This window comes from Chelonia mydas, chromosome 23 (genome assembly GCF_015237465.2).
Source record: "Chelonia mydas isolate rCheMyd1 chromosome 23, rCheMyd1.pri.v2, whole genome shotgun sequence".
Taxonomy (NCBI): domain Eukaryota; kingdom Metazoa; phylum Chordata; order Testudines; family Cheloniidae; genus Chelonia; species Chelonia mydas.
Window position 1 is genome coordinate 16500106 of NC_051263.2, and position 25933 is coordinate 16526038.

The 25933-nt window shown below is 57.2% G+C and overlaps 4 protein-coding genes across 9 annotated transcripts in view; 2 read left to right on the plus strand and 2 right to left on the minus strand.

Moving 5' to 3' along the window:
* Positions 1–25933, plus strand: part of LOC119564877 (immunoglobulin superfamily member 1-like) — a 967916-nt gene that overhangs the window by 805915 nt on the left and 136068 nt on the right. The gene's annotated exons all lie outside the window — the stretch shown is intronic.
* LOC119564866 (immunoglobulin superfamily member 1) overlaps positions 1–25933 on the minus strand; it is a 999687-nt gene that overhangs the window by 594681 nt on the left and 379073 nt on the right. The gene's annotated exons all lie outside the window — the stretch shown is intronic.
* Positions 1–25933, minus strand: part of LOC119564865 (immunoglobulin superfamily member 1) — a 798058-nt gene that overhangs the window by 451931 nt on the left and 320194 nt on the right. The gene's annotated exons all lie outside the window — the stretch shown is intronic.
* CACNG8 (calcium voltage-gated channel auxiliary subunit gamma 8) lies at positions 6078–21935 on the plus strand. Its single transcript, XM_037888318.2, has 5 exons — positions 6078–6248; positions 11049–11709; positions 11971–12054; positions 19975–20115; positions 21074–21935. The coding sequence occupies exons 2-5, from the start codon at positions 11556–11558 to the stop codon at positions 21679–21681; spliced, it is 987 nt and encodes a 328-aa protein (XP_037744246.1). The 5' UTR covers positions 6078–6248; positions 11049–11555; the 3' UTR covers positions 21682–21935.

Consider the following 25933-nt stretch of genomic DNA (forward strand, 5'->3'; position numbering starts at 1 on the left):
ACCCCCACCCATCCCTCCACTCCCACACCCCTGCTTCCATCCATCCACACCCAGCAAGGAACCCAGGAGTCCTGGCTCCCAGTCCGCACCTAGCTAGCCTAGGAGACTAGGCCTCCTGGGCTCTCTCCCCCGCTGTGGGAGGGGAGTGGGGTCTCGTGGTTAGATTTGGGGCGCTGGGACCCAGGACTCCTGGGTTCCATTCCCAGCACTGGGAGGGGAGTGGGATCTAGTGGTTAGAGCATGGGCTGGGGGGGAGGGAGCCAGGACTCCCACACCCCTCCATCCATCCACCCCCCCACCCATCCATCCACTCTCTCCCCGCCCTGGCTCTGCCCCTCTCTCTGTGCCTGGCTGGAGGGTGGGGGAGGGGAGCGCAGGCGCTGGCAGCTGACCGGGCGCCAGCGGGCGGAGGCTGGCCGCCGACCAGCGCAGCAGGGGTTAACGGTCGCCATGGTGACCTGCCAGAGAGCCTGGCTATTGCTGGGGGGGGGGGGGGGAATGGGACAGACACACACACAGACACACACACGCACGCACACACACATAGGCGCTGGTCAGCCCCTGGCTGCGGTGGACCGGGCGAGATGGGCCCCCTTGGTCTGAGCCCCATGGAGTCTCATGAGGGCAAATCCGCGTGGAGGGGTTTGAGGTGGGGGCTGGAGGGAAGGAGGTGGGGGGGGAGAAGGGTTTGGGGGACAGCGGGGGAAGATCTGGATGTATGACAGAGGGGGAGTCGCCCAGCTGTGGGGCAGCAGGTATCCTGGGGGTGGGGGGATGGAGAGAGCAGGATGGGGGTATGGGAGATGGGGCGCATCACCTGGCTGTGGGGGTTACATTGGAGGGGGCCGGTACTTGCTGGAGAACGTGACATCAGCAGCTCCTGTGACTTGTCTTCCCACTCCGGGTATTGGCCTGCACCCCCCCCACCCCCCCGATGAGGAACACCCCCACGCCCCAGCACCTGGATGGAGGGGGAGCATGAAACACTCAAATTGGGCCCAGCCGGGTACCTGAGCGGCGCTGGGACACTGTGCACTAGGCCCCAATGCCCAGAGCTGAGCCCAGCCAACCCCGGGACCCCCTGGCCCATGGCTTGAGAACCCCTGCTCGAGAAGGCATGCAGGATTTATGGCATTGCTCTAGAATGGCGCCGAGTTCAAGGTGCACATGCCTTGCTCCAGAGCCCCGCAGTGCAGCGGCATGTGGGCTGGCTCTAGAATGGCCCATTATTTGGCTCGATTCCTCCAGAACGCCGTGGTATTGGGGTATATTGCTCTAGAGCGCCGTGACACTGGGATCCCCGGCTCTAGAGTGCTGCGTTATTGGGATCCCTTGTTCTAGAGCAGCGGTTCTCCAACTGTGAGTTGGGCCCCCAACGTGGGTCGTGACCCCGTTTTAATAGGGTTTCCAGGTAGGGCGTTAGACTTGCTGGGGCCTGGGGCTGAAGCCGGAGCCCCACAAAGCCCCAGGGCTTCAGCCCTGGGAGGTGGGGCTCTGGTTACAGGCCCCCTGCCTGGGGCTGAAGGCTTTGGGCTTTGGCTCCCCCCTTCCTCCCCCAGGGTAGCGGGGCTCAGGTGGGCTCAGGCTTTGGTGCTCCCTCCTGGGGTAGTATAGGAATTGTTGTTGTCAGAAGGGGGTCGCGGTTTGAGAACCCCTGCTCTGGAGCGCCGCGGGATTGGGATACCTTGCTCTAAAACCCTGTCGTGTTGGATCTTACACTCGAGAGCATTGAGGATTGTGACCCCTTGCGCTAGAGTGACGTGGGTTCGGGATCGCTCAGAATCACAGAACCACGGGGTCAGAAGGAGCCGCAAGGGTCGTCTCGTCTAACTCCCGGCTGAGATGCAGGGTTTGTTGGGTCTAAACCATCCCGGACAGGTGGCTCCAGCCCCCGTTTGAAAACTTCTGTTCTGATGGGCCGGAAGTTTGCCCTGAGATTTAATCTAAATCTGCTCTGCTGTAGTTGGAAGCCACGGCCTCTGTCCTGCCCTCTGGTGCAAGAGAGGGCACTTTTCTCCCTCTTTTTTATGGCAGCCTTTCAAGTATTTGAAGACCGCTGTCTTGTCCCCCTTTCACCTCCTCTTTCCCAAATGAAACATACCCAGTTCTTTCAGCCTTTGCTCATGTGGCTGCATTCCACCCACCCCCCCACTTTGATCATCGTTGTCGCTCGCCTCTGGATCCTTTTTTCCAGTTTCTCCACATCCTTTCTGCACAGCGGTGACCGGAATTGGACACAGCACTCCCGGCCTGCCCAGCGCCGAGCAGAGCGGTGCTCTCACCGCCCGTGGCTCGCACGCTGCCCCTCTGTTAATGCAGCCTAACGTTGCCTTTGCTTTTGTGGGTTTTTTTGCAAAGGCATCGGATTGCTGACTCATGCTGAGGGTGTGATCCACCACAACTCCCCGATCCTTCTCAGCAGTGCTGCTGCCAAGCCAGTTAGCCCCCATCCTGGACTTGTGCATTTGGTTTTTCTTCCCGAAGGGCAGCACCTTACATTTGTCTTTGTCGAGTTTCGTTTTGTCTAGAGACCAGTTCTCCAGTAAACCAAGACCCCTCTGAATTTTAGCTCGACCTTCCAAAGTGTTGGCAAAACCCCCCCCCCAGCTTTGTGTCATCTGCAGATTTGATCGGTCTGCTCTCTATTCCCACAGCCAGGGCATTAATGAAGATGTTGGTCCTGCTTTGAGCAGGGGGTTGGACTAGATGACCTTCTGGGGTCCCTTCCAACCCTGATATTCTATGATTCTATGATTCTATGTTAAACAACACTGGACCCAGAACAGATCCCTGTCGAACCCCACGTGAGACCTCCCTCCCATCGGACATCACTCCATTAACCGTTACTCTTTGCTTGCGGTTGTCTAAGCAAGTCTGTATCCACTTAATGGTAGTTCTGTCGAGCCCGCATTTCTCCCCCTTACGTAGCAGAATGTCTTGTGGGGCTGTGTCCAAAGCCTTGCTGAAGTCCAGGGATATTATGTCCACTGCATTCCCCCCATCCACCAAATCAGGTACCCCACCAAAGAAGGAAATCGAGCTGGTTTGGCATGATTTGTTCTTGGGAAATCCATGCTGGCTGCTGGTGATCACTCCTTCATCCTCCAGCTACTTGCAAATTACATGTTTTTGCACATGAGTGCACAGGTCTTGTGCTAGCGCCCCGCGGGGTTAGGATATATTGCTCTAGAGCAAGGTGACATTGTGATATCTTGCTCTAGAGTGCCGGGTTTTTGGGACTCTATTGTTCTAGAGTGTGGTGGGAGTGGATATCCTGCTCTAGAGCGCTGCAGGATCAGACTATATTCTAGAGCGCTGCAGTATTGGGGTATCTTGCTCTAGCGTGCTGCGGTATTGGGCTCTATTGTTCTAGAATCTAGAGCACCACCGTATCTTGCTCTAGCGTGCTGCGGTATTGGGATCTATTGTTCTAGAATCTAGAGCACCACCGTATCTTACGCTAGCGTGCCGCAGCATTGGGATCTATTGTTCTCGAGCGCTGCCAGTTTGGGTCGCTCGCTCTAGAGCGTGGCGGGATTGGGACAGATTGCTCTAGAGGGACGTGGCATTGTGATATCTCGCTCCAGAGCGCTGCGGTTTTGGGATCTATTGTTCTGGAGTGCCGTGGTATTAGGATATATTGTTCTAGAGCACGGAGGCACGGGGACGTATTGTTCTAGAGCGCTGCGGGATTGGGATATCTTGCTCCGGGATCTATTGTTCTGGAGCGCGGTGTCATTGGGGTCTATTGTTCTAGAGCGCTGCGGCATTGGGACCGATGGGACCAGAGCGCTGCGGACGCGAGGCCCGTTGCTGGAGAACACGGCTGTATTTGCCTGCCTCACTCCAGAACGCTGGGGTTTGCTAGCACCTTGCTCTAGAACGCAGGGGTTTTTTTGCGGGGGCTGGGGGGGGAGGCCCCACAGCCTGTCACGCAGCAGAGGGGGTGGGGGCGGCGCCCTCAAAGTGCAGCGCAGCGCAGCACACAGCCGGCTCCGAGCATTCCCGTTGGCATGGCGACCGGAGCTGGAGGCGGGTGGGGGAGCCCGGGTGGGGGGAGGGGGAGGCAGCGGCTGCTGCGGCACAGCGTATGGCGTCCCCGTCCCTGCACAGCCGCACGCCGCCACCCGCTCCCAGCGCATGTGATGCACACGCATGGCGCACATACGGGGCACAGGCCCGACACATGCGATGCATGCAGAGGACGCACACAGCAGACACATCTTGCATAGGCATGCACTTCATGCAGGTGCCTGGCACACAGGATGCACACACGAGACACAAACATGGTGCATGCATATGCACGACACACATTCACACGAGACACAAACATGGTGCATGCACATGTACGACACACATTCACACGAGACACAAACACGGTGCATGCACATGCACGACACACATACACACGACACACAAACACGGTGCATGCACGTGCACGACACACATACACACGACACACAAACACGGTGCATGCACATGCATGACACACATACACACGACACACAAACATGGTGCATGCACGACACACATACACACGACACACAAACACGGTGCATGCACGTGCACGACACACATTCACACGAGACACAAACACGGTGCATGCACAGACGATGCACACCCATGAGGCACAAACACAGTGAATGCAGACGCGAGGCACACCGAGGAGACACAACCACACGCATGACACAAGCATGAGCACATACGGTGCACAATTCAAAACTTCCTAGTGCCTCAGGCCAGCAGGGCTCCCTGTGATCAGCCAGTCCTGTATGATGCAGCCCACAGGATGCCCCCCGGAGTCATTCCCGTTTGAACTAGACCATGGCTTTTCCATGTGATTTAAAACTCACCACGGCTGGAGAATCCACCAGGACCCGGGGTGACTTGTTCCAAGGCTGAATTCCCCTCCCTGTTCAAAACTGACACCTCATTTCCAGACTGGCTTCGTCCAGCTTCAACTTCCAGCCACTGGATGGAGTTAGGCCTTGGCCTGCTGGACCCACAGGCCCTCTGTGTTCACATGGGTGTTCCCCCGCGGAGGGGCGGATCCCCTGGGCTCATGCTACACGCGTGATAGACGTGAGCCACGGGCTCCCGGTGCTCGCACGATGCACCTGCGTGCGAGAGACACGCCCGGGGCAGGCAGGGGAGGCATGCATTGACCGCACGCCCCAGCCACACCCAGTGCACACCGAGAACACGCACACGCACAGCACACGCCAAGAGATTGTAGAGCCCAGCTCATACAGGACGCACCCAGAGGCCAGCGGGAAATATCCGTTCCCCCACCCGGCCTCGTCTGGGCCCTCCAACCTCTCCCCTCCTGTTCGCCCCCCCCATCCCACCTCTTTGGGCCCCCTCCCCTTCTTCCTCTGCCCTCTCCCTTCCTGCACCCCCACCTGCCTCCCCCAAATTGTGTCTCCTCCCCTCCTTCACCCCATCTCCCCTCCCCTCCCCGTCACCCCTCGCCTCTCCTCCTGCACCCCCATCCCACCTTTCCCCTCCTTCATCCCATGTCCCCTCCCCCTATGTCCCTTTCCCCTATGACCCGCCATGTCCCCTCTCCACCTGCACCCCCATCCCACCTTCCTTCCCCCTCCCCTCTCCTTCACCCCATCTCCCCTCCCCTCCCCCTCCTCCTGCACCCCGTCCCCCTCCCCCTTTCCTTCCCTTTCTGAACCTCATCCCACCTCCCTTTCCCCTCCCTTCCATGTCCGCTCCCCCCCGCACCCCCACTCCCCTCCTGCACCCCACTCCTCTCCTCCCTCTTCCTTCTCCCTCCCCTCCGTGTCCCCTCCCCCATGAACCCCATGTTCCCTCCCCCTCTCCTCCTGCACCCCCATCCCATCTCCCTTCCCCCACTCCTCAGTTCCCCCTCCCCCTGCACCCCATCCCCTCCTCCCGCTCCCTTCCCCCTCCCTACCGTGTCCCCTCCCCCCTGCACCCCCACTCTTCATTCACCCCCTTCCCCTCCTCTCCCCTCCCCCTCCCTCTCCCTCCCCCCCCAGCTCCTTCGCAGCCTCCGCCCGCGGTCCCTCCCGGTGCCATACGAGCGGGCTGCCGGGTGCGCGCCGGCTGCTGCGTCCCCCGCCCGCCCCGAGCCGCTCTGCAGCGGGGCATGGACCGGGGCGCCCGCGCCCTGCGCCCCGCCGAGCTCGCCACGCGCCCCGGAGCCCCCAGCGCCCCCTGACCGCTCCCGGGGCCGGCGCCGGACCAGAGACCCCCCCCACCGCTGCATCCGCACAGTAAGCCCCCCCCCCCCCGCGCGGCCTCAGCTTCTGCACCCCCCGGCTGCGGGGGGGCCTGCCTGGGACCCCAAAGAGCCGGGGGTCGTGCCAGCCTCTGCCCACGCGCGGAGACCCCTCCTTGGGGGGCAGGAGCTGGGGGTGGGGAGACTGGAATAGACTCGTGCTTGGATTCAGGGGTGTGGGGGGGACACAGGGGAAATGAGCCCCAAAGATGCTGGGTGGATGGATTTGGGGGTGTATGGGGGCCGGGGGAAATGAGGCCCTAAGACGCTCCGTGGATGGATTTGGGGCTGTATGGGGGGCAGGAGAAATGAGCCCCAAAGTCACCTGGTGGATGGATTTGGGTGTGTGTGGGAGCAGGGGAAAAGAGCCCCAAAGATTCTTGGTGGATGGATTGGGGGTGGGGGGGGGAGCAGGGGAAATGAGGCCCTAAGACAGTCGATGGATGGATTCGGAGGTGTTTGGGGGGCAGTTGAAATGAGGGAAGAAGATGCCTGTGGATGGATTTGGGGGTGTGTGGGGGGCAGGGGAAATGAGCCCCAAAGACGCTTGGTGGATGGATTGGGGGTGTGGGAGGGCAGGGGAAATGAGGCAGGCCCAAAGACCCTCGGTAGATGGATTTGGAGGTTTTAGGGGGGCACAGGAAATGAGGCCCAAAGACGCTCAGTGGATGGATTTGGGGGTTTATGGGGGCAGAGGAAATGAGCCCCAAAGTCACTTGGTGGATGGATTTGGGTTTTTTTGGGAGGGCAGGAGAAATGAGGCCAGAAGACGCCAGTGGATGGATTTGGGACGTCTTTGTGGGTGAGAAGAAATGAAGCCTAAAGACACTCAGTGGATGGATTGGGGAGTGTATGGGGGGCAGGGAAAGGGAGGCCCGAAGGTGCTCAGTGGATGGATTTGGGGGTGTTTGGGGGGGCAGGGGAAATGAGACACAAAGACACTCAGTAGATGGATTTGGGGGTGTATGGGACAGGGGAAATGAGGCCCAAAGACGCTCAGTGGATGGATTTGGGGGTGTTTGGGAGGGCAGGGGAAATGAGCCCCAAAGACACTTGGTGGATGGATTTGGGGGAGTTTGGGGTGCAGGGGAAATGAGGCCAGAAGATGCCAGTGGATGGATTTGGGACGTCTTTGTGGGTGAGAAGAAATGAGGCCTAAAGGTACTCAGTGGATGGATTTAGGGGTGTATGGGGGGCAGGGGAAATGAGCCCCAAAGATGCTCAGTGGATGGATTGGGGGTCTATGGGGGACAGGGAATATGAGCCCCAAAGACACTCGGTGGATGGATTTGGGGGTATTTGTGGGGGCAGGGGAAATGAGGCCAGAAGACACCAGTGGATGGATTTGGGGGTGAGAAGAAATGAGGCCTAAAGATGATCAATGGCTGGAGTTTGGGGGGGGGGGTGCTGTACGGGGATGGGAGAGCAGAGGAAATGAGCCCCAGTGATACTCACTGGATGGATGCGGGTGCAGGGGAAGTGAGACCCAGTCCTGCACAGTGGCTGGACTTTGGGGGTGTGTACAGGGGAGGGGGACAGAGGAAATGCACGCGGATAATGCAACAGTTCTGCTGGGCGATTTCCTGGCCGCATGGCGCACGAGGGCTGGCGGGGTGGGGGGGGACATTGGCAGCTAATGGATGCACCTGGGAGCAAGTGGTGCTGAAGTGAAAAGGGGTGTGGGGCAAAGGGGGTGGCTTTATTGCAAGCCATCAGGGCAATGGCTGTCGGGGATGTGGGAGCGGGGGGGCTTCTGGCTGCCGGAGATGGTGCGGGGGGGACCATGTTCTGCATCTGGGAAGGAAATTGCATCTCTAGGCAGCTGCAAAGAAAGCATAGAAATGCAGAAAGGGAGGGGAGGGGGGATATTGGAAGGGAAGGGGCCTTGTGGAGGGGCTGACTAGCAGGCCAGGATCTTTGGGAGGAGGAGATATTTACACACACACACACCTCTTGGCAACCCCCTAATTCGGGCAGCAGGTTGGTTAAGTGTGTGTCTCTCTGTGATGTTGTCTGTTTTGTCTGTGTCTTGGTGTGGGGTGTGTGTGTGTATGAGTGTGTGTGTATGGTGTTGTGTCTTGGTGCTGGTGTGTGTGTGTATGATGTTGTGTCTTGGTGGGGTGTGTGTGTGTGTGTGCGTATGATGTGCCTTGGTGTTGCCTCTGTGTGTGACATGATGGTATGTGTGTCTCGGTGTGTTGTGTGTGTGTGTGTGTGTGTGTTCTGCCTGAGTGTGTCTCAGTGTGATGTTGTCTGTGTGTGTGAGTGTTTGTGTGATGTTCTGTCTGTGTCTGTGTCTGTGTCTGTGTGTGTCTTGGTGTGATGTGTGTGTGTGATGGTCTGTCTGAGTGTGGCTCAGTGTATCTCGGTGTGATGTTGTCTGTATGTGTGTGTGTGTGTGTGTCGGTGTGTTGCATGTGTGATGTTCTGTCTTAGTGTGTCTTGGTGTGTCTCAGTGTGACATTTGTGCGTGTGTGTGTGATATTCTCTGAGTGTGTCCCCCATTTTACACCCTTAGACAGGAGCCGGGACTGGGCGGACGAGGCTGGGGTTGCCATTTGGGAACCGGAAGGGAGAGAGACGTGGCTGGAGTGACACGCACACGGGTGTTCTAGCCGTGATTCGTGGCAGGCGCTTGTGTAAATGACACACACACACGTGCACGGGTGTTCTAGCCACGGATAGAGGCAGGCGCTTGTGTAAATGACACAAACATTGGTGCGCTCGCTGTGAACTGTGGCTAACGTGTGGAAATGGCACACGCCAGTACCGCACCCCTGACCCCATCTTCCAGGAGCTGACAGAGAGGATAAGGGGTCAGGGCGGGGAGTGAGGGGGGATTCGTGGGGGCTGGAGGCGAGGGCAGGGGGAAACTGATGTGGAGGAATATAGACCTAATGCATGGCGAGCGGGCAGGGAAGACACCCAGACATGGAGGCAGATCCCTGGGGTGGGGGAGAACCCAAAGAGACCCCCCCCCCCCCCGCTGAGGAGTTAATACCGATTCAAGGAGAGCAGGGTGGGTCGGGCTTGGATGCCTCTGTCTGTCTGTCCAGCCCCATGCACCCTGTCTGTCTATCCCCATACACATCTCCCTGTCTCTCCATCCATCCCCGTACCTCCATCTGTCCATCCCCATATACCTTACCTATCTATCTATCTATCTATCTATCCTCCCCCCATGACAAGGCATCTGGGTCTCTCTCCTCACTCCTTTCCCTTGTTTCGGGACATCACTCTTTCAGGGTGTCTATGTGTCTCTCTACTGGGAGGCTGGGCAGAGCTGCCTCGGAGGTGCGGCTCCACTGTGGGCCTCGGTTTTTGCCGGCAGCTGGTCCTTTGATCCACAGGCCTGGCTGAAGGCGACCGGCTGCGCTAACCAGATGCCAGGCCCCACTTTTCCTCTTCCGGTTTTCCCAGCTTCCCCCGGGCTCCATAGGCCTCTGCCCTTTGGTGCCTGGAAGAGTCGCTGAAATTTGGGGCCAGGCCGGATGCGGCGGTACCAAGTGATCATGCTCCAGACACAGGAATATCGGGCTTGGGGTGGGTCTTGCTTTGTCCTTCGAGGCATTCGATGCCCGGGGGGAGCATTCATGGACCCCAATACCCTGCCCATCTTCATCTTCCTGTGCTGGTGGGGTGCAAACAGTGTTTGCCTCAGTTTCCCTCTGTTTTCAATAAGACTAAGAGAGGGAAAGAGACAGGCCCAAAGTCACAGAGCCAATAACAGAACCCAGGAGTCCTGGCTCCCAGCCCCCCCTTCTAACCACTAGACCCCACTCCCCTCCCAGAGCTGGGGAGAGAACCCAGGAGTCCTGGCTGCCAGTCTCCCACCCCGCCCTCCACAGCAGTGCAGGCTGGGGCGGGGGAAATCCAGGAGGGACTCCTGCCAAGGGGGATGCAGGCGGCCGCAGGGGGTGGGTGGGGGGGTGTACAGGCCATGGGGGTGGATCAGGGAAGGAGGTGGTGTTAGGAGTGCAGGCTGGTGTGGGGGAATGGAATACTGTGATGGGGTTGGTGCTGGGTGTCAGAGGGGTGTGCGGGGGGGTGCTGGGTGTCAGAGGTGTATGCGGGGGGGTGCTGGGTATCAGAGGGGTGTGGGGGGGGTGCTGGGTGTCAGAGGGGTATGCGGGGGGGTGCTGGGTATCAGAGGGGTGTGGGGGGGTGCTGGGTGTCAGAGGGGTGTGCGGGGGGGTGCTGGGTATCAGAGGGGTGTGGGGGGGGTGCTGGATGTCAGAGGGGTATGCGGAGGGTGCTGGGTATCAGAGGGGTGTGCGGAGGGGGTGCTGGGTGTCAGAAGGGTGTGCGGGGGGGTGCTGGGTATCAGAGGGGTATGCGGAGGGTGCTGGGTATCAGAGGGGTGTGCGGAGGGGGTGCTGGGTGTCAGAGGGGTATGCGGAGGGTGCTGGGTATCAGAGGGATACATGGGGGGTGCTGGGTGTCAGAGGAGTATGCGGGGGGTGCTGGGTGTCAGGGGTGTGGGGGTGCTGGGTATCAGAGGGGTGTGGGGGGTGCTGAGTGTCAGAGGAGTATGCGGAGGGTGCTGGGTGTCAGAGGGGTATGTGGGGGGATGCTGGATGTCAGAGTGATACATGGGAGGTGCTGGGTATCGGAGGGGTGTGGGGGGGTGCTGAGTGTCAGAAGGGTATGCAGGGGGTGCTGGGTGTCAGAAGGGTATGCAGGGGGTGCTGGGTGTCAGAGGGGTGCAGGAGGGTGCTGGGTGTCAGAGGGGTGTGGGGGGGTGCTGGGTGTCAGATCGTCTTCTTGCCAATCTCCATTTCTCTCCCACCCCCAGGTCAGCTGACGCCGCACCCCACGCTGAGGGGAGGCCAGGTGCCAGGTGGGCTGGCGTCACCCATGGAATCGCCCCTGGGGCTGCCAGTACGGGCGCCAGGACCCCTCGACTCGCTCGGCCTCCAGCCAAGAACCAGCGACTGAAGCCGAGGAAGGAGACACCTGCTTACGGAAGAAGATCTGTGCTCTGGGAGGGGAGTGGGGTCTAGCGGTTAGAGCAGGAAGCCAGGGCTCCTGGGTTCTATCCCCGGCTGTGGGAGGTTATTGGGGTCTAGTGGTTAGAGAGTTTTAGGACCCAGGACTCCTGGGTTCCAGAGTCGATCCCCAGCCGTGAGTGGGGAGGAGGGTGCAAGGAAGTCTCTGTCGTCAGGTTGGGTGGGTGGCCCCACCCCATCCCCCTGTCAAGCTGGAGTCCCTGAAGCGCTGGAATGAGGAGAGGGTGGTGTGGTGTGAGAAGGGGGTTCAGATCCTCCTCACCACTGTCGGGGCCTTTGCAGCCTTCGGCCTCATGACCATCGCCATTGGCACCGACTACTGGCTGTACGCCCGCGCCTTCATCTGTAACACCACCAACATCTCCAGCGAGGAAATGCCCCACAAGGACAAAAAGGACCCAGGGGGCCTCACCCACTCCGGCCTCTGGAGGATATGCTGCCTGGAAGGTACCTTCATTTGAGGATCCCAGGCTGGGCACTGCTGTGGGGAAGCTTGCAGCATCGGTGTCCCCACTGGGGCACTGCTGTGGGGAAGCTCGCAGCATTGGCGTCCCCATCTGGGCACTGCTGTGGGGAAGCTCGCAGCGTCGGTGGCCCCGTCTGGGCACCGTTGTGGGGAAGCTTGCAGCGTTGGCATCCCCATTGGTCTGAGCTGGGTACTGGGCGGGAGACAGGCCCCAGATTCTGATTTCTCCATCTCCGTTGCAGGCCTGAAGAGGGGTGTGTGTGTGAAAATTAACCACTTCCCTGAGGACACAGATTACGACCACGACAGCGCCGAGTATCTCCTGCGTACGTATCCATGGGGGTCCCCCGCTGCACTGCTGGCATGACCCGCAATGGCCCTGTGCCGTGCTCAGGTGCCAGAGCGGGAAGCCTGCTTAGCGCACAGAGTGGCATCTTCCTGGGGGTTGAAATGCATGAGGGGATGCAGGGGCATCTCAGTTTTGGGGTTCCCGACAGCTGTAGTACAGGCGGGAAGTTGACTTGGAAAGGAATTGGAGTCTAGTCCGGCTTTGTCCCCATCTCTAGCTAAGGTTGCCTGAACTTTCCCATTCCAAGCCCCCTTTTTTTAAAGATGCTCATTTTGCTCCCCTTCCAGGGTTAAATACCCCAGACCCCGTCTGTGCTCCCGGCCCAACCTTGTTTGCCGTTCCAGGCTGTGACTTAAAGCAGTTTGGAAGTGCAGAGGCTGTGGGCAGCATAGCCCAGGATAGAGCCCAAAACGACGCAAACTTTGATGTCTTTTTTTGAACGTGGCACTGGCACCCACACCAGCTGGGGCGCCGGAGTGGAAGTGTGGCAGCGAAATTGCCCTTGGGCCAGTTTAGTTCTTTTCCCCGTCTCTGTGCAAATCCATTTTGATTTGGCCGGGAGCAGCCTACCTGGAGCTGGCTTAGCTTTCTGGCTGTCTCTCCTTTTCCCCGCCTGGTGGTGGAAGCAGATGGTTCGGATTGCGGCGGGGGTGGGGGGGATGGGGGATTTCAGAAGGAAAACCTGGGAAATTCCGTTTCCACATGCGCAAGAAAAAAACCAGTCTGTGAAGAAGTCATTAACCGTGCCAAGTCAAGGGCTCCAAAGTAGAGGTAGGAATACTTCCTTTCTGTCCATATAGATTGTAAGATGCTTGGGTGAGATTCTGTCCCTTGGTTTGTGCAGAGCATGATGGGGTGCCAGTCCTGGTGACTCAGTGTCTGGGCAGTGCCCCGCGTGACGGGGCCCTGAGCTCAGCGATTCTGTTTCTGGGCAGCGCGCGGCGTGATGGGCCACCTGTCTCAGTCACTCTGTGACTGCAGCCCCTGGCACGGCTGAGCCCCAATTTCAGTTAAGGCCTCTAGTTGCTACTTAAAGATACAAATAAATGATAATAGTGAGGCAGGTTCAAGGTTTGATGGTCATCATTAGGTTTCAGAGTTAACAGGCCATTCAGCATGAATAGGGGCAGCTCACGCCTCTAAGAGCTATTATTAAAGGCTCTCTGTATATGGATAGTGTGTTACCCACACACTCTATGGCACCCCACCTTTACTGGACTCAAGAGGTAATCCAATTAATGTAGGCACTCCCATGGACTCAAGAGGTAATCCAATTAATGTAGGCACTCCCACCCTTACCCAGTTCCTAGGGCTCAGGGCCTAATCTTCTCCAGGTTTGTGGGGCCTTTTACCAGTGAAAGATTCTTACACAATAATATCCTTAACCTCTATTTACTAACAATTACCAAAACAGAATGCACATGCTAAGCATACAATGATCACCACTCCCAATAAGGCAGACAAACTTTTCCTAGTGGCCGGTCAGGATCAGGTCGGCTGGGGACTCCAGATTCTGATCAGGTGTTGAGGTCTGGCAGCTCTGATCTTGGGCTGTGTCCTGGAGTTACGTTCTGAACTTTCCTTTGGACTCCAGTTTATACAGTGAAACTGGGGTCCTGCTTAGCTGTACCTTAACCAATTAGTTTAAATGAAAGTCCTACAAACCAGTATTTTCACCAATCCTCGCCGGGGGTGCCACGGGTGCTGGGAGGGGGACAGCCCGGGGGGCGCTGTGGGTGCTCGGGGTGGCCAGGGGCCAACACGGGTGCTCATGGTGGGAGCAGCCCGGGGGAGCTGGGGGGTGTGGGCGGTCGCGCATGGCCCAGGACCCCTGCTGGTGCAGATGTGGGGGGGTGGTGGCGGAGCTGGCACGCTCCCTACCTGGCTCCGCACTCTGCCTCCACCCTGAGCGCCGGCTCTGCAGCTCCCATTGGCCGGGAATAGAGCAGAGCCATCTTCTAGGAGCTGAGGGATGGATGGATGTGTGTATGAGGATGGATGGATAAAGGGGTGCGGGGCTGGATGGATAGGTGTGTATGAGGATGGATGAAGGGGTGGGGGGGATGGATAGGTATGTATGAGGATGGATGGACAGAAGGGTACGTGTGGGGACAGATAGCTATATCTATCTGTCTGTCTTGAACAATCAATGTTTAAGTGATTTGATTCAACAGAGAAATACTGTATTATTTCATTCGGGCAGACACCTGGCCATTCAGTATGCCCTAGCCCTTTCTCCCTCCCATATGCTGAGCGAAATGAGCCCTCTGCTGACGGAATAGCAAGAGGTGGCGTCCTTAGAGACTCTGTTTTTTCCAAGGGGGCAGAGTTAAGGAGATTTAGGTATTTTTAACACCAGCCATTCCTGGCTTTTGGCTTCCTTAATGTCCTTCCCCGGGCTGGGAAATCCCAGGCTCCCAATGGCTAAGAGCTTTAGAAGTGTAAATGGACCCAGATGCTGACTGACTGGTGCATTTCAGACTGCTGAGTGACACCAGATGCTGATTGGCTGGTGACATTAATATGCTGGGAAATCCCAGATTCTCACTGGCTGGGAGTGTCAGAGCATTGGGACATCCACAGCTCTGGTTGGCTGCTGGCATCACAGGGTTACTCTGCTTGCCGATAGGCCTGAGAATGATGGGAAACCTTGAATGCTGATTGGCTGGCAGCCTCAGAAGTTGAATGCTGATTGGCTGTGACACCAGAGCATAGGGAAATCTGTAACCTGTGTGATCCTGTCACGGAGTCCCCGGGTGCTGCTCTGGAACTGCTCCCTACGAAGCCAGGCAGGACTCTGGGGAAGTCTCCTCTCTGTGAGCAGCCTGTCTGCAGGACACACAGCTCCCCCGGCTTCCACCTTCCTGGGTCTGACCTCGGAGCATTCAGCCTCCTCTGCCCCTCCGTGCGCTTCCCACAGAGAGTCTGCCCAGGCGGTTGGGTCCTGCCCCCCAACTTCGCAGTCAGACGTGACTCTCAGCCAGCCAGTAAAGCAGAAGGTTTATTAGACGACAGGGACATGGTCTAACACAGAGCTAGTAGGTGGAGAGAACAGGACCCCTCAGCTGGGTCCATTTTGGGGGGCAGTGAGCCAGACAACCCCGTCTGCCCTTCACTGCATGTCCCCAGCCAGCCCCAAACTGCCTCCCCCTCCAGCCCCTCCTCCTCTGGGCTTTGTCCCTTTCCCGGGCCAGGAGAGCACCTGATTCCTTTGTTCTCCAGCCCTTTAGCTCTCACCTTGCAGGGGGGAAGGGCCCAGGCCATCAGTGGCCAGAAAACAGGGTGTCGGCCATTCTCTGTGTCCAGACCCCTGCACACACCTGCCCTCTAGGGCTCTGCAAGGATCATACACCCTTATCCCACTACCTAGCTACTTAAGAACTGCATAGGGGAAATTGAGGCACCCCCCAGAATATTCAGAGGAAACATTAAGAACAGTCCCGCTTCGTCACATCTCTCCCCCCTTCGAGACTGAAGTGAGCGGGGTCACTGTAGCTGGTGACCTGGGGAAGTTCGAACCCACCAGCGTTCCCATGGATGCCCCAGGATCTCTCCCATTCCTCGGTGGGAGTTACACCAGGCCCTTCCAGTTTTATGCTCTTCCAGTTTCACGCCCTCCCTTAGGTCGGGGTGGTCGATAGCACTCGCATGCCGCATATGGGAAGGTTTATGCGGCCTGTGCCCTTTGGCCACCCCAAAACCCCCGGGGGTCAAACTGGGATCGGGTCTTCTCCCAGCGCTCCAGTCTGGAGGGCTGCAATTCGGGCTCTCTTGGTTAAGAGCCCCCATCTTGACCTGGGCCACATACTGTTCACTTACAGAACTAGCATGGAGACATTCCCCTCTCAACAACCTTGTCTCTTCAACAAGCTGGCCAAGCACAGCCACTTGGTATAGGACTCTTTAACTTTCTTAACAGCTTTCACCCCATCTGAGACCTTCCCAAAGCTATCCACACTGGATCCTTCAACAGGAAAATCAGTGGATCCATTCACAACAGAAAATTTCTGGCTGTTAGGAACTGAAACTGTCTTGATTAAATCACTTTCACACCCTTCAGTTGCGGTAAACTGCTTGCAAAGACTCCATGAGGATTCCTTTCCCTAGGACTTTTCTATGCAACAATTCACCCCTCACAGAAATTCTGCTCTTACCCTCTTTACCTAGGGCTTGCTCTAGAGGGACACTTTCCAGAGGAACAACAGACTCTCTCTGGGTCTCCCTTACATCCAGAATTACCTCTGGCCCATCCGGCGGATTCCTACACAATCCCCTTTCAGGCAAACTGACAGACTTCCTAGATAAATGGTCAGAAGCATTCTCCTTCCCTTTGCCACACACAAGTTCAGGAATCTTTTCCTTCTTGCTACAGTAGGTAACACAATCAAATCACCTTTCTGCTCTCCTTGTGCCCTGGCTAGGATCTCACCCTGATTAGACAGAGTTGCTACACCCTTTCCCAACAACACACTAGCAACAGGCAAAATACAAGCACCAGAATTGTCTGGGCTCTGGGATTTTACATAGACACTAACTGGATGCGACCTAGTTACAGGGCCATTCTCCCGAGCAGACACAAACTTAGGACCACTCCCTTCCTGGGCTTTAGCTGAATCCAGAACCAACTCTGAGACAACTGCACGACCCTCAACCATCACAGGCTGAAAGGCCCCTTCTGTCTGCTCCACAGACAAAGAGCTGGACATACTTTCTCCTTTACCAGACACACAGCTTGGGATCTCATTCCCCTTGTCCCAGCACACAAGGCTGGTCGCAGACAACTGCTTGGAGATCAGGGTAGCTCCCTCCATAGGCAAGTCAATACCCCTGACAGACACAGGCACATTTCCTTCACTGTCACAATTTTCCACCCAGGTAACAGATAAGGTCCAGGGACACTCATCTTCCACTCTCCTCGCCTTCCCACCCTGCTGACTAGACAAAGCCATCAGCTCACAAGGCTGCCTAGGCTCATCCAGACTTTCCTTACCAAGCACCTTTACACTCCCAACAGATCCCCTGCCCTGCCTGTGTCTCCCCCCACTCAGCTGGGGTCTCAGCTCCCACTGTGCTCAGCGCTGCCCTTGCTGTCCCAGTGGGGGTAGGCAGCGAGCTCGCTGCTTTCCCCCACTGCATCAGAGCCAGCCTGAGCCCCCTCTCCGGTGTGCAAGGGGGCAGGGAGCATCTCTCTGTCCCACCCAGCCCCAGGGGTCTGGTTACAGGCAGGCAGGTAGCCTGAGCCTAGCCGCTCCTCCCGCCTGCCAGCCAGGTCACCTGCATTTTCACTGACCATTTCCCTCTCCACCGATTGGTTCCCTGGATTCAAATTCAAACGCTCGGCTGTTACCGGAGCATGGCCTGGATCCTGTCCCAAAGAGACACAGTCACCCCACAACAGGGTCTCGCAGCTGGTATCCTGGAGAACCCCAACAACCAGCCAGCCCCACCCCTCCTGGGTCTGCACAGGGATCTGGGCCATAGGCAGGGCGAGGGGCTTCGTCCCTGGGACCCTCACCCAGCCCCTCAGCATCTGAGGCTGCACCACCCAGGGCCTGACAACAGTTCTCTCTGTCCCCAGATCTCGCCACCCCAGGAATGTCTCCCCATTGACCATCACCTTCCGCTCCCACTGGAGGTCCGAGGGGCCTGGCCCCAGGAGACTCCACACAGACATATAGGTTGGGGTCAGGAGTGGGAGCCTGTCCACCTCCCCACCCATCTGGCTGATGGAGTCTATGGCCTTGGGACCCAGCAACGGAGCTAGACACCGGGGCTTTTCCGCAGGGTCCCCCTGGTTCAAATCGCCAGCCTGCTCAAAGGCAGTGGGGTGGCATCCACATCCCCCGCCTCCTTAACCAGGGGCAGCAATTTAGTCTCGAGGTTCCCTGCGGAACTGGCCCCCCGGGGTCTATCCCCACTCACCCCTGGGAGGTCCCCTAGGCCTCTCCACTCACCCACCGCCAGTTCATGCTGCTGCTGCTTCTGCAGCTCTTTCTCGAGCTCTCACTGTCTCTCACAGTCCTCTTGCTCTCTCGGACTCAGCTCCAATCCCGTCCGTCTCCGATCCCCCGATGGGGAACCCGATCGTGAAGACCCTCGTCTGGTCGGGGACAGGAGTCTTGGGGATGCCTGGCTCCCACTCCAGCTGCTCCCAGATCCTGCCATAGCCCCATTTGGGGTCAGGAATCTGCTTCTTAGAGCGGTCATCCTCCTCCAGCTGCACGATTAACTCTGCTTTGGTGAACTTTCCAACGCTCAACCCTCTCTTTCTGCACAGGGTTACAATGTCCTTCTTAAGGAGACGGTGACAGGCCGTCACTCCGCTCTTCCCAAGTTGTTGTGGATTCACAGGTCTGTGTGCTCTCAGCTCCCCACCGTCTCCAGGGAGAACCCCTAGTGTGCCAGCCCTTCTCAAGGTCACCACCTCTTTGCCAGGGTCGAGCTGTAGACTCCTCCGCCCCTGGGACTGCTCGCTGCAATCCCCAGGGGAACCCTGTTACTGCAAAAGTCCTTCTCTCTCCCAGGGCCAAGCCGCAGGCTCCTCGGCCCCAGGGGGACCCCATTACTGCACAGTCCTTCTCGCTGGTCACACACTCCGAGGGGTTAAGCGCCCCCCGAAACCGCTCCTCTCTGAGCCTTCAGCACTCCTGGTCCTCGTCAATCCCCCTTCATTTTACTGCTCCCCAGTCATTTACTGCAGGAAGCGCCATCCATGGGGTGCAGTACATCCCACCGCTAGCACCAGTTGTCACGGAGTTCTTGGGTGATGCTCTGGAACTGCTCCCTAGGAAGCCAGTCAGGACTCTGGGGCAGTCGCCTTTCTGTGAGCAGCCTGTCTCCAGGGCACACAGCTCCCCCAGCTTCCACCTTCCTGGGTCTGACCTCGGAGCATTCAGCCTCCTCTGCCCCTCCGTGCGCTTCCCACAGTAAATCCGCCCAGGCTGGGTCCTGGGGAAGCCAGAGGGTCCTGCCCCCCGACTTCGCAGTCAGACGTGACTCTCAGCCAGCCAGTAAAACAGAAGGTTTATTAGATGACAGGAACATGGTCTAACACAGAGCTTGTAGGTGCAGAGAACAGGACCCCTCGGCTGGGTCCATTTTGGGGGGGCAGTGAGCCAGAGAACCACGTCTGCACTTCACTCCACGTCCCCAGCCAGCCCCAAACTGCCTCCCCGTCCAGCCCCTCCTCCTCTGGGCTTTGTCCCTTTCCCGGGCCAGGAGGCCTCCTGATTCCTTTCTTCTCCAACCCTTTAGCTCTCACCTTGCAGGGGGGAAGGGCCCAGGCCATCAGTGGCCAGGAAACAGGGTGTCGGCCATTCTCTGTGTCCAGCCCCCTGCACACACCTGCCCTCTAGGGCTCTGCAACGATCATACACCCTCACCCCACCACCTTAAGATACTTAAGAACTGCACAGGGGAAACTGAGGCACCCCCAGAATATTCAGAGGAAACATTAAGAACAGTCCCACTTCGTCACAGATCCTTGCAGATCTTTGAGTAATCCTGCTGATTGGCTGGTAGGTTGAGAACCTTGAGCAATCCTGTTCTCCGATTGGTTCTTGACCTCAGAGCACTAAAAAATGGAGACTCTGATTGGCTGTTGACCTACCCTGTGTTGTAATTGTCTCTTGACCTCGGAGTGTCAAAAAAATCGCAGATTCTGATTAGCTGTTGGCTTCAGAGGGCTGGAAGTCCTTGGATTCTGATTGGCCACTGGCCCTCAGAGAGCCAAGAAACCCTGGATTCTGATTGGCCACTGGCCTCAGCGTGCTAGAATACCTGAAACTCTGATTGGTCCCAGAACGCTGCCACTTTCCCATTCGCCAATAGGCCAGGCTTGGGGATCCCTCCTGCCACCCAGCTTGACTCATCCCTTCTGCCCCCCTGCCGCCCCCAGGTGTGGTCCGTGCCTCCAGCATCTTCCCCATCCTCAGCGCCATCCTGCTGCTGCTGGGGGGGTTCTGCGTGGCCGCCAGCCGGGTCTACAAGTCCAAGCGCAACATCATCCTGGGCGCTGGGATCCTATTCGTCGCTGCTGGTGAGTGGGCGGGGCTTGTCGGGGGCGGGGCTTAGGGGGCGGGGCTTTTCCGATCAGGGCTTGCTTCCCACCCACCCTGTCTGGCTCAGTTCGTGGGGCATCTTGGGCTGGGAGGGGGGAACCACTGGGAACCTGGAATACGCTCCCCCCCCCCAAATGGCCCAGGTCAGGGGACTTGCCCAGGGCCATAGGAGTGGGAGGAGCCCGTGGGCACAGCTGGGGGGGGTGGAGAATCAGTGCAGAGGGGGCCCAGGTTTAGGGGAGTTTTCGCCTCCCCCCACCTTGTCTAGGATAAGTCAGTCTCCTCCGGCCATTGGGGGGGCGCTGAACCTGGTCTGAGACTCCCCGGGGACTGGGAAGAAAGGAAGAAAGAAATCCAGACCCCATTTGTGGGGGGGTGGCGGAGGCTGGGCATCTGGGCTGTGGGTCCGGGGAAGCCTTCCCTTGCCCCACACACAGGGACGATCCGGCTTTGGTGGTGTGGGGTGGGGGGGCGAGGGGGCTAGCTGGTCCCTGAGGGGGCTTCTGAGTGGGGGAAGGGCTCCATGGTTGCCTCCCTAATAGCTCTCTGTGCCCTACCCCTCCCCCTCCTTCTGCCCCCCCCCCTCCTGCCCTTGCTACTCACCTCCCCCCTCTGCCCTCTCCCCACCTTTCTCCCCATCCTCTCTCCCTTCCCCCGTTCCCCCCAATCTGCCCCAATCCCCTCAAAATCTGCCCCATGCCCATCCCTCCACCATCCATGGCCCCAATTCCCACCCGGCCCCTCCCCCGAATCCACCGCGTCCCCACCCCTCCTCCATCCACCGCCCCATCTCCTCCGCCCCTCCCCCAAATCCACCCCATCCCCACCCCTCCTCCATCCACCGCCCCATCTCCTCCGCCCCTCCCCCGAATCCACCCCGTCCCCACCTCTCCTCCATCCATGGGCCCCATCCCTCCCCCCAATGCCCCTCCCCAGGCCTCAGCAACATCATCGGGGTGATTGTATACATCTCGGCCAACACCGGGGACCCGGGCACCAAGCGGGACGACGAGAAGAAAAGCCACTACTCCTACGGCTGGTCCTTCTACTTCGGGGGCCTGTCCTTCATCCTGGCCGAGATGATCGGGGTGCTGGCCGTCAACATCTACATCGAGAAGAACCGGGAGGCCCACTGCAAGAGCCGCACCGAGCTGCTGAAGAACCCCTCATCCTCCTCCAGCGCCATCCTGCGCCTGCCCAGCTACCGCTTCCGCTACCGGCGCCGCTCCCGCTCCAGCTCCCGCTCCACCGAGCCCTCGCAGTCGCGGGACGCCTCGCCCGTGGGCCTCAAGGGCTTCCCCTCCACCGACATCTCCATGTACACCCTCTCGCGGGACCCCTCCAAGGCCAACGTCAGCAGCCTCTACGGGGCCGAGCGGGAGGGGGCCGGCGGGGCCTTCCTGCAGCTCCACAACACCTTCCCCAAGGACCCCGGCGTGACGGTGACGGTGACAGGGCCCGGCACGGCCGGCGCCACCGGCACCCTGGGCAAGGACGCCTCCTCCAACACCAACACGCTCAACCGGAAGACCACGCCCGTGTAGGGGCAGGCGGCGGGGGGCTGGCGGCGGGGGCCGGGGGGAGCCGCGGCGCAGGGCGGGATGGGAGGGCGTGAGGCTAATGAAGGGGCATTCTTAGCAGCATGTCTTTCTAACCCTGTGTTCCTTCCCTCCTGTGTTCATTCATCTGGTGATTCGTTCTCTTTTTAATTTTAACTTTTAATTTCTTTCTTTGTAAGATTATTATTCTTTCTTTTTAATACTAATTCTTTCTTTCTTTCTTGTCTTTTCTTTCAATTTTTACTCTTTTAATTTCTTCCTTTATTTGTAAGATTATTTAGTATTCTTTCTTTCATTTTAATACTAATTATTTCTTTCTTCCATTCTAATGCTAATTTTCTTTTTCTTTCTTTCTTTCTTTCTTTCTTTCTTTCTTTCTTTCTTTCTTTCTTTCTTTCTTTCTTTCTTTCTTTCTTTCTTTCTTTCAATTTTTAGTCTCTTAATTTCTTTCTTTATTTGTAAGATTATTCAGTATTCTTTCTTTCATTTTAATACTAATTATTTCTTTCTTCCATTCTAATGCTAATTTTCTTTCTTTCTTTCTTTCTTTCTTTCTTTCTTTCTTTCTTTCTTTCTTTCTTTCTTTCTTTCTTTCTTTCTTTCTTTCTTTCTTTCTTTCTTTCCCCACCATTACCCTCTTTTCCTTTACATTTCCTCACCAGCAGGAACCAATTTCCCAGCTGTGCTCCTGCCTTCGGGGGATGCAACACGCAGGGCACTATCCGCGGGGAGGACAGGATGTGGGTCACAGGAGAATGTAGGAAAAGTCCGGATCAGAATAGGAGCTGGTTGAAATGATTCAAGCACCGTCCTGAGAACAGGGGCCCTGCAGAGGGGATGCTGCCATGTCTCAGTGCTGGGGGTCACCTACCTTTGCCCTACACCCGTCCCCAGGTCGTATCCCTCCCTCTCAGGGGATCATGGGGGGTGTCTGTGTTAGAATGGGGGAGGCTTGTAATTTACCAGTGCCAAATTCACAGCTGGCAAGTTTGTACATGGAGGGGAGGAAATTGGAAAGGCCCGGGGGAGGGCTAGTGACCTAGAGATACCACCTCTCCTTTCTTCCCCAACCCACCAAGGGCTCATAGTCGTGCCATATCCAAGTGCCAAAGCTTTACCCCCCTAAGCACCCCCTGCTGGCGGGGGGTGATAGCTCAGTGTGCTGGCTATTTTCAGCAGGAGAGGTGTCTCTCTGTTTTATTGCCCCCCATCAGCCTTTCCCTGCACTTAACGGGAGCTCCCAGAGTGGGGGAAATTCTCCACCTGGGTTTGGGCCGTGGCTATTCCCTTTCCCTCTAGGGGGCAGATCGGGGGCATGGCTGGGGTCCCCCTGCCCTGTAGCCATTCCCTGTCCCCCAGGGTCCATACGGACGATTCTCCTAATCAGTCTAGATCAGTGCTTCTCAAGCTATCTGATGGGGGGGACCGGCAATTGTTTTTTCCAATGTGCGCGCAGACCAGCAGCCGATGGCTTGCAGACCGGCACTGGTCCGCGGACCACCACTTTGAGTAGCCCTGCTCTAGATGACACGGTCCCTATTGGGATACAAAATAGCCATTTCCTCCTGCAATATGGACCTACAATAAACAGCCCTGCTCGGCTCGATGGTCCATACACTAAACAGCCCTCGTCCGGTTATAGAGACCCTACCATAAACAGGTTGGCAGGCAATACCCAGCCCCCCCGGGGGTGATGGCCTACATAATAAACCAGCCTTCCCAGTCAATAAATAAATACGGGCCACAAAAGTGACTTCCCCTCTGAGCAATATGGTCTGTATATGAAAGAGCCCTCCCAAGAGATAGCGACTGCAGAATATCTACTGACCCCCAGCGCGGGACCCTTCCAAGGTGACCAAATTTTCCCAGCGCCCCAGCCGAGCAGGACCAGTATCCTGTCCAAACGAGTGTCACATGTGGGAGTAACAGCGGTTCGAAACCTGGCACTGAGATGTGACTGCCACTGGGGTGGGGCATGGGGGCTGTTTATACAGCGACCCCTCGCCCAGTGCTGAAATGCAGGTGCCTCTGGGGCGGAGTGAGGGGGCTGTTTATACAGGGACTCCTCGCCCAATGCATAGGTGCAGCCACCTCTGATGTGGGGGCCGCTGTTTATAAAAGGCTCCTTTACTCAGCACTGAGATGCAGCCACCTCTGATGTGGGGGGCCGCTGTTTATAAAAGGCTCCTTTACCCAGCACTGAGATGCAGCCACCTCTGATGTAGGGACGCTGTTTATAAAAGGCCCCTTTACCCGGCACTGAGATGCAGCCACCTCTGATGTGGGGCTGCTGTTTACCCAGGGGTCCTTTACCCAGCACTAAGATGCAGCCACCTCTGGGGTGATGGTGGTGGGGAGCTGTTTTTTAAGCAATCCCGCACCCAATCTGAGAGACGCCGCCTTCTCACACTGATCCCTCGAGACTAATTTCCTACTCCTGTTTGTTTCCTCTGCAGCGAATTCATCCTGTTTCCATTGTCTTCCAATCCCCGACCCCCCCCCTGCCAAAAAACTAGAAACCTCTTCGGAAAACCTCCTTGTCCCCCAGCCCCACACCTAGAGAGAGACCTATCTATAGCTAATCGGTGTTGAGCTTTTCTTAGGTTTCGGTTCTTATCGGTTCTGTTGATACCAGATTTTGCGCCGTCGGGGAGAGGCCATGTTGGGTTGTGTTGCGATTTTATGGTTTATTGACATGTTTTTGCGCCGTGTGCATGTGTTGTGTGTATGTGGGGGGGGGATTTTTTTTAGCAGCCTCGGGGTGGGGAGCAGATGCACAGAGAAAGAGAGCGGGAGAAATTCCATTGCCCGGAGACCAAATTGATTTGGTCTCTGCTTTATCCCCATTGCGATAGTGGCAAAGGGCCTTCGTGTGCGATTCGGCAATTCCAAGCCCGTCCTTATAGAGTCTGGCTTCCTGGAGAAGAACAGCGCTAGGCGCTGTACAAACAGAGCAAAACGACAACCTCTTACAATCAGTGCATTAGGCTGCAGACGGCCGGAACGGAAGCTCAGACAAAGGATGTGGGAGTTTTCATACCCCCGTGGCCGGCAGTTTAACCTCTCCTTCTCTTTGGGTGGCATCCTCCCCTATTCCCAACAGGGCGATCTTACCCAAAAGTCCTTCCCGGGGGAGGAACGATCAGACGATCCTCTCCCAAGCTGTTGTTCTGAGTGGTTTTAGCTCGGGGTTAGTTATCTATCTATTTATTTATTTATTTTTCTCTCTCTCTCTTCTCCCCCCGGCCCTCCTCCCCGGTTTCAGTTGTTCATTTCACAGAGATTCGGGGGGGGAGGGGGGAGGATTTATGCAGGGGAGGGGAAGAGAGGGATCGATTTTGCTTTCCCGGTTTTTGTGCCGTCCAGACGGAAAAAACGAAAACAAAAAGAACTTGAAAACTTTTATGAGAAGAAAAAAAAGGACCAAAAAAAAAAAAAAGTTAAAAAAGTTACAGAAAAGCGACAAAAAAAGAAAACCGTGAAGCAGTTATGTCAGCCAGTGGGAGTCACCTGTCTAACGTGCGTTTCGTACAAAAGGAAAAAACAAATATATATATATATAAAACAAAGAAAATACTCCACCCCCCCCAAACAAACAACAAAACCAACCCCCAACCCAGCTGTTGTGGTCCTGGTGATATAAAGGAAGAATACAACAAGCCAGTTCAATGTGAAAAGCTACAACGAAAAAACTCAGCCCAAATGCATGGATTTTTACTGGAGTCGCTCTTTAAAAATAAAGTACTATGGAAAATACAGGGATGGCGCTTATTTCATTGGTCTAGACCCCAGAGGTTAGTCCTATTTGTTGCTTGTATCATTTGGTGTTGACCAATATCGGGGCACTGGGCACTGACCAGATAAAGAGTCTCCAAGATCAGGGCCCCATCGGGCCGGGCGCTGCCCAGACACACCCAGCGAGATCGGGGCCCTGTCGCGCCGGGTGCTGCCCAGACACAGAGTCACCGAGATCGGGGCCCCGTCAGGCCGGGCGCTGCCCAGACACAGTCACCGAGATTGGGGCCCTGTCGTACCGGGCACTGTCCAGACACAGTCACCGAGATCGGGGCCCCTTTGTGCCGGGCGCTGCCCAGACACAGAGTCACTGAGATCGGGGCCCCGCTGGGCCGGGCGCTACCCAGACACAGTTATCGAGATCGGGGCCCTGTCACGCCGGGTGCTGCCCAGACACAGTCACCGAGATCGGGGCCCCTTTGTGCCGGGCGCTGCCCAGACA

Coding starts and splice junctions, on each gene's coding strand:
- CACNG8 (XM_037888318.2), top strand. CDS start 11,556: ATGACCATCGCCATTGGCACCGACTACTGGCTGTACGCCCGCGCCTTC. Junction 11,710..11,970: donor GAGGATATGCTGCCTGGAAG/GTACCTTCATTT, acceptor TCTCCGTTGCAG/GCCTGAAGAGGGGTGTGTGT. Junction 12,055..19,974: donor CAGCGCCGAGTATCTCCTGC/GTACGTATCCAT, acceptor TGCCGCCCCCAG/GTGTGGTCCGTGCCTCCAGC.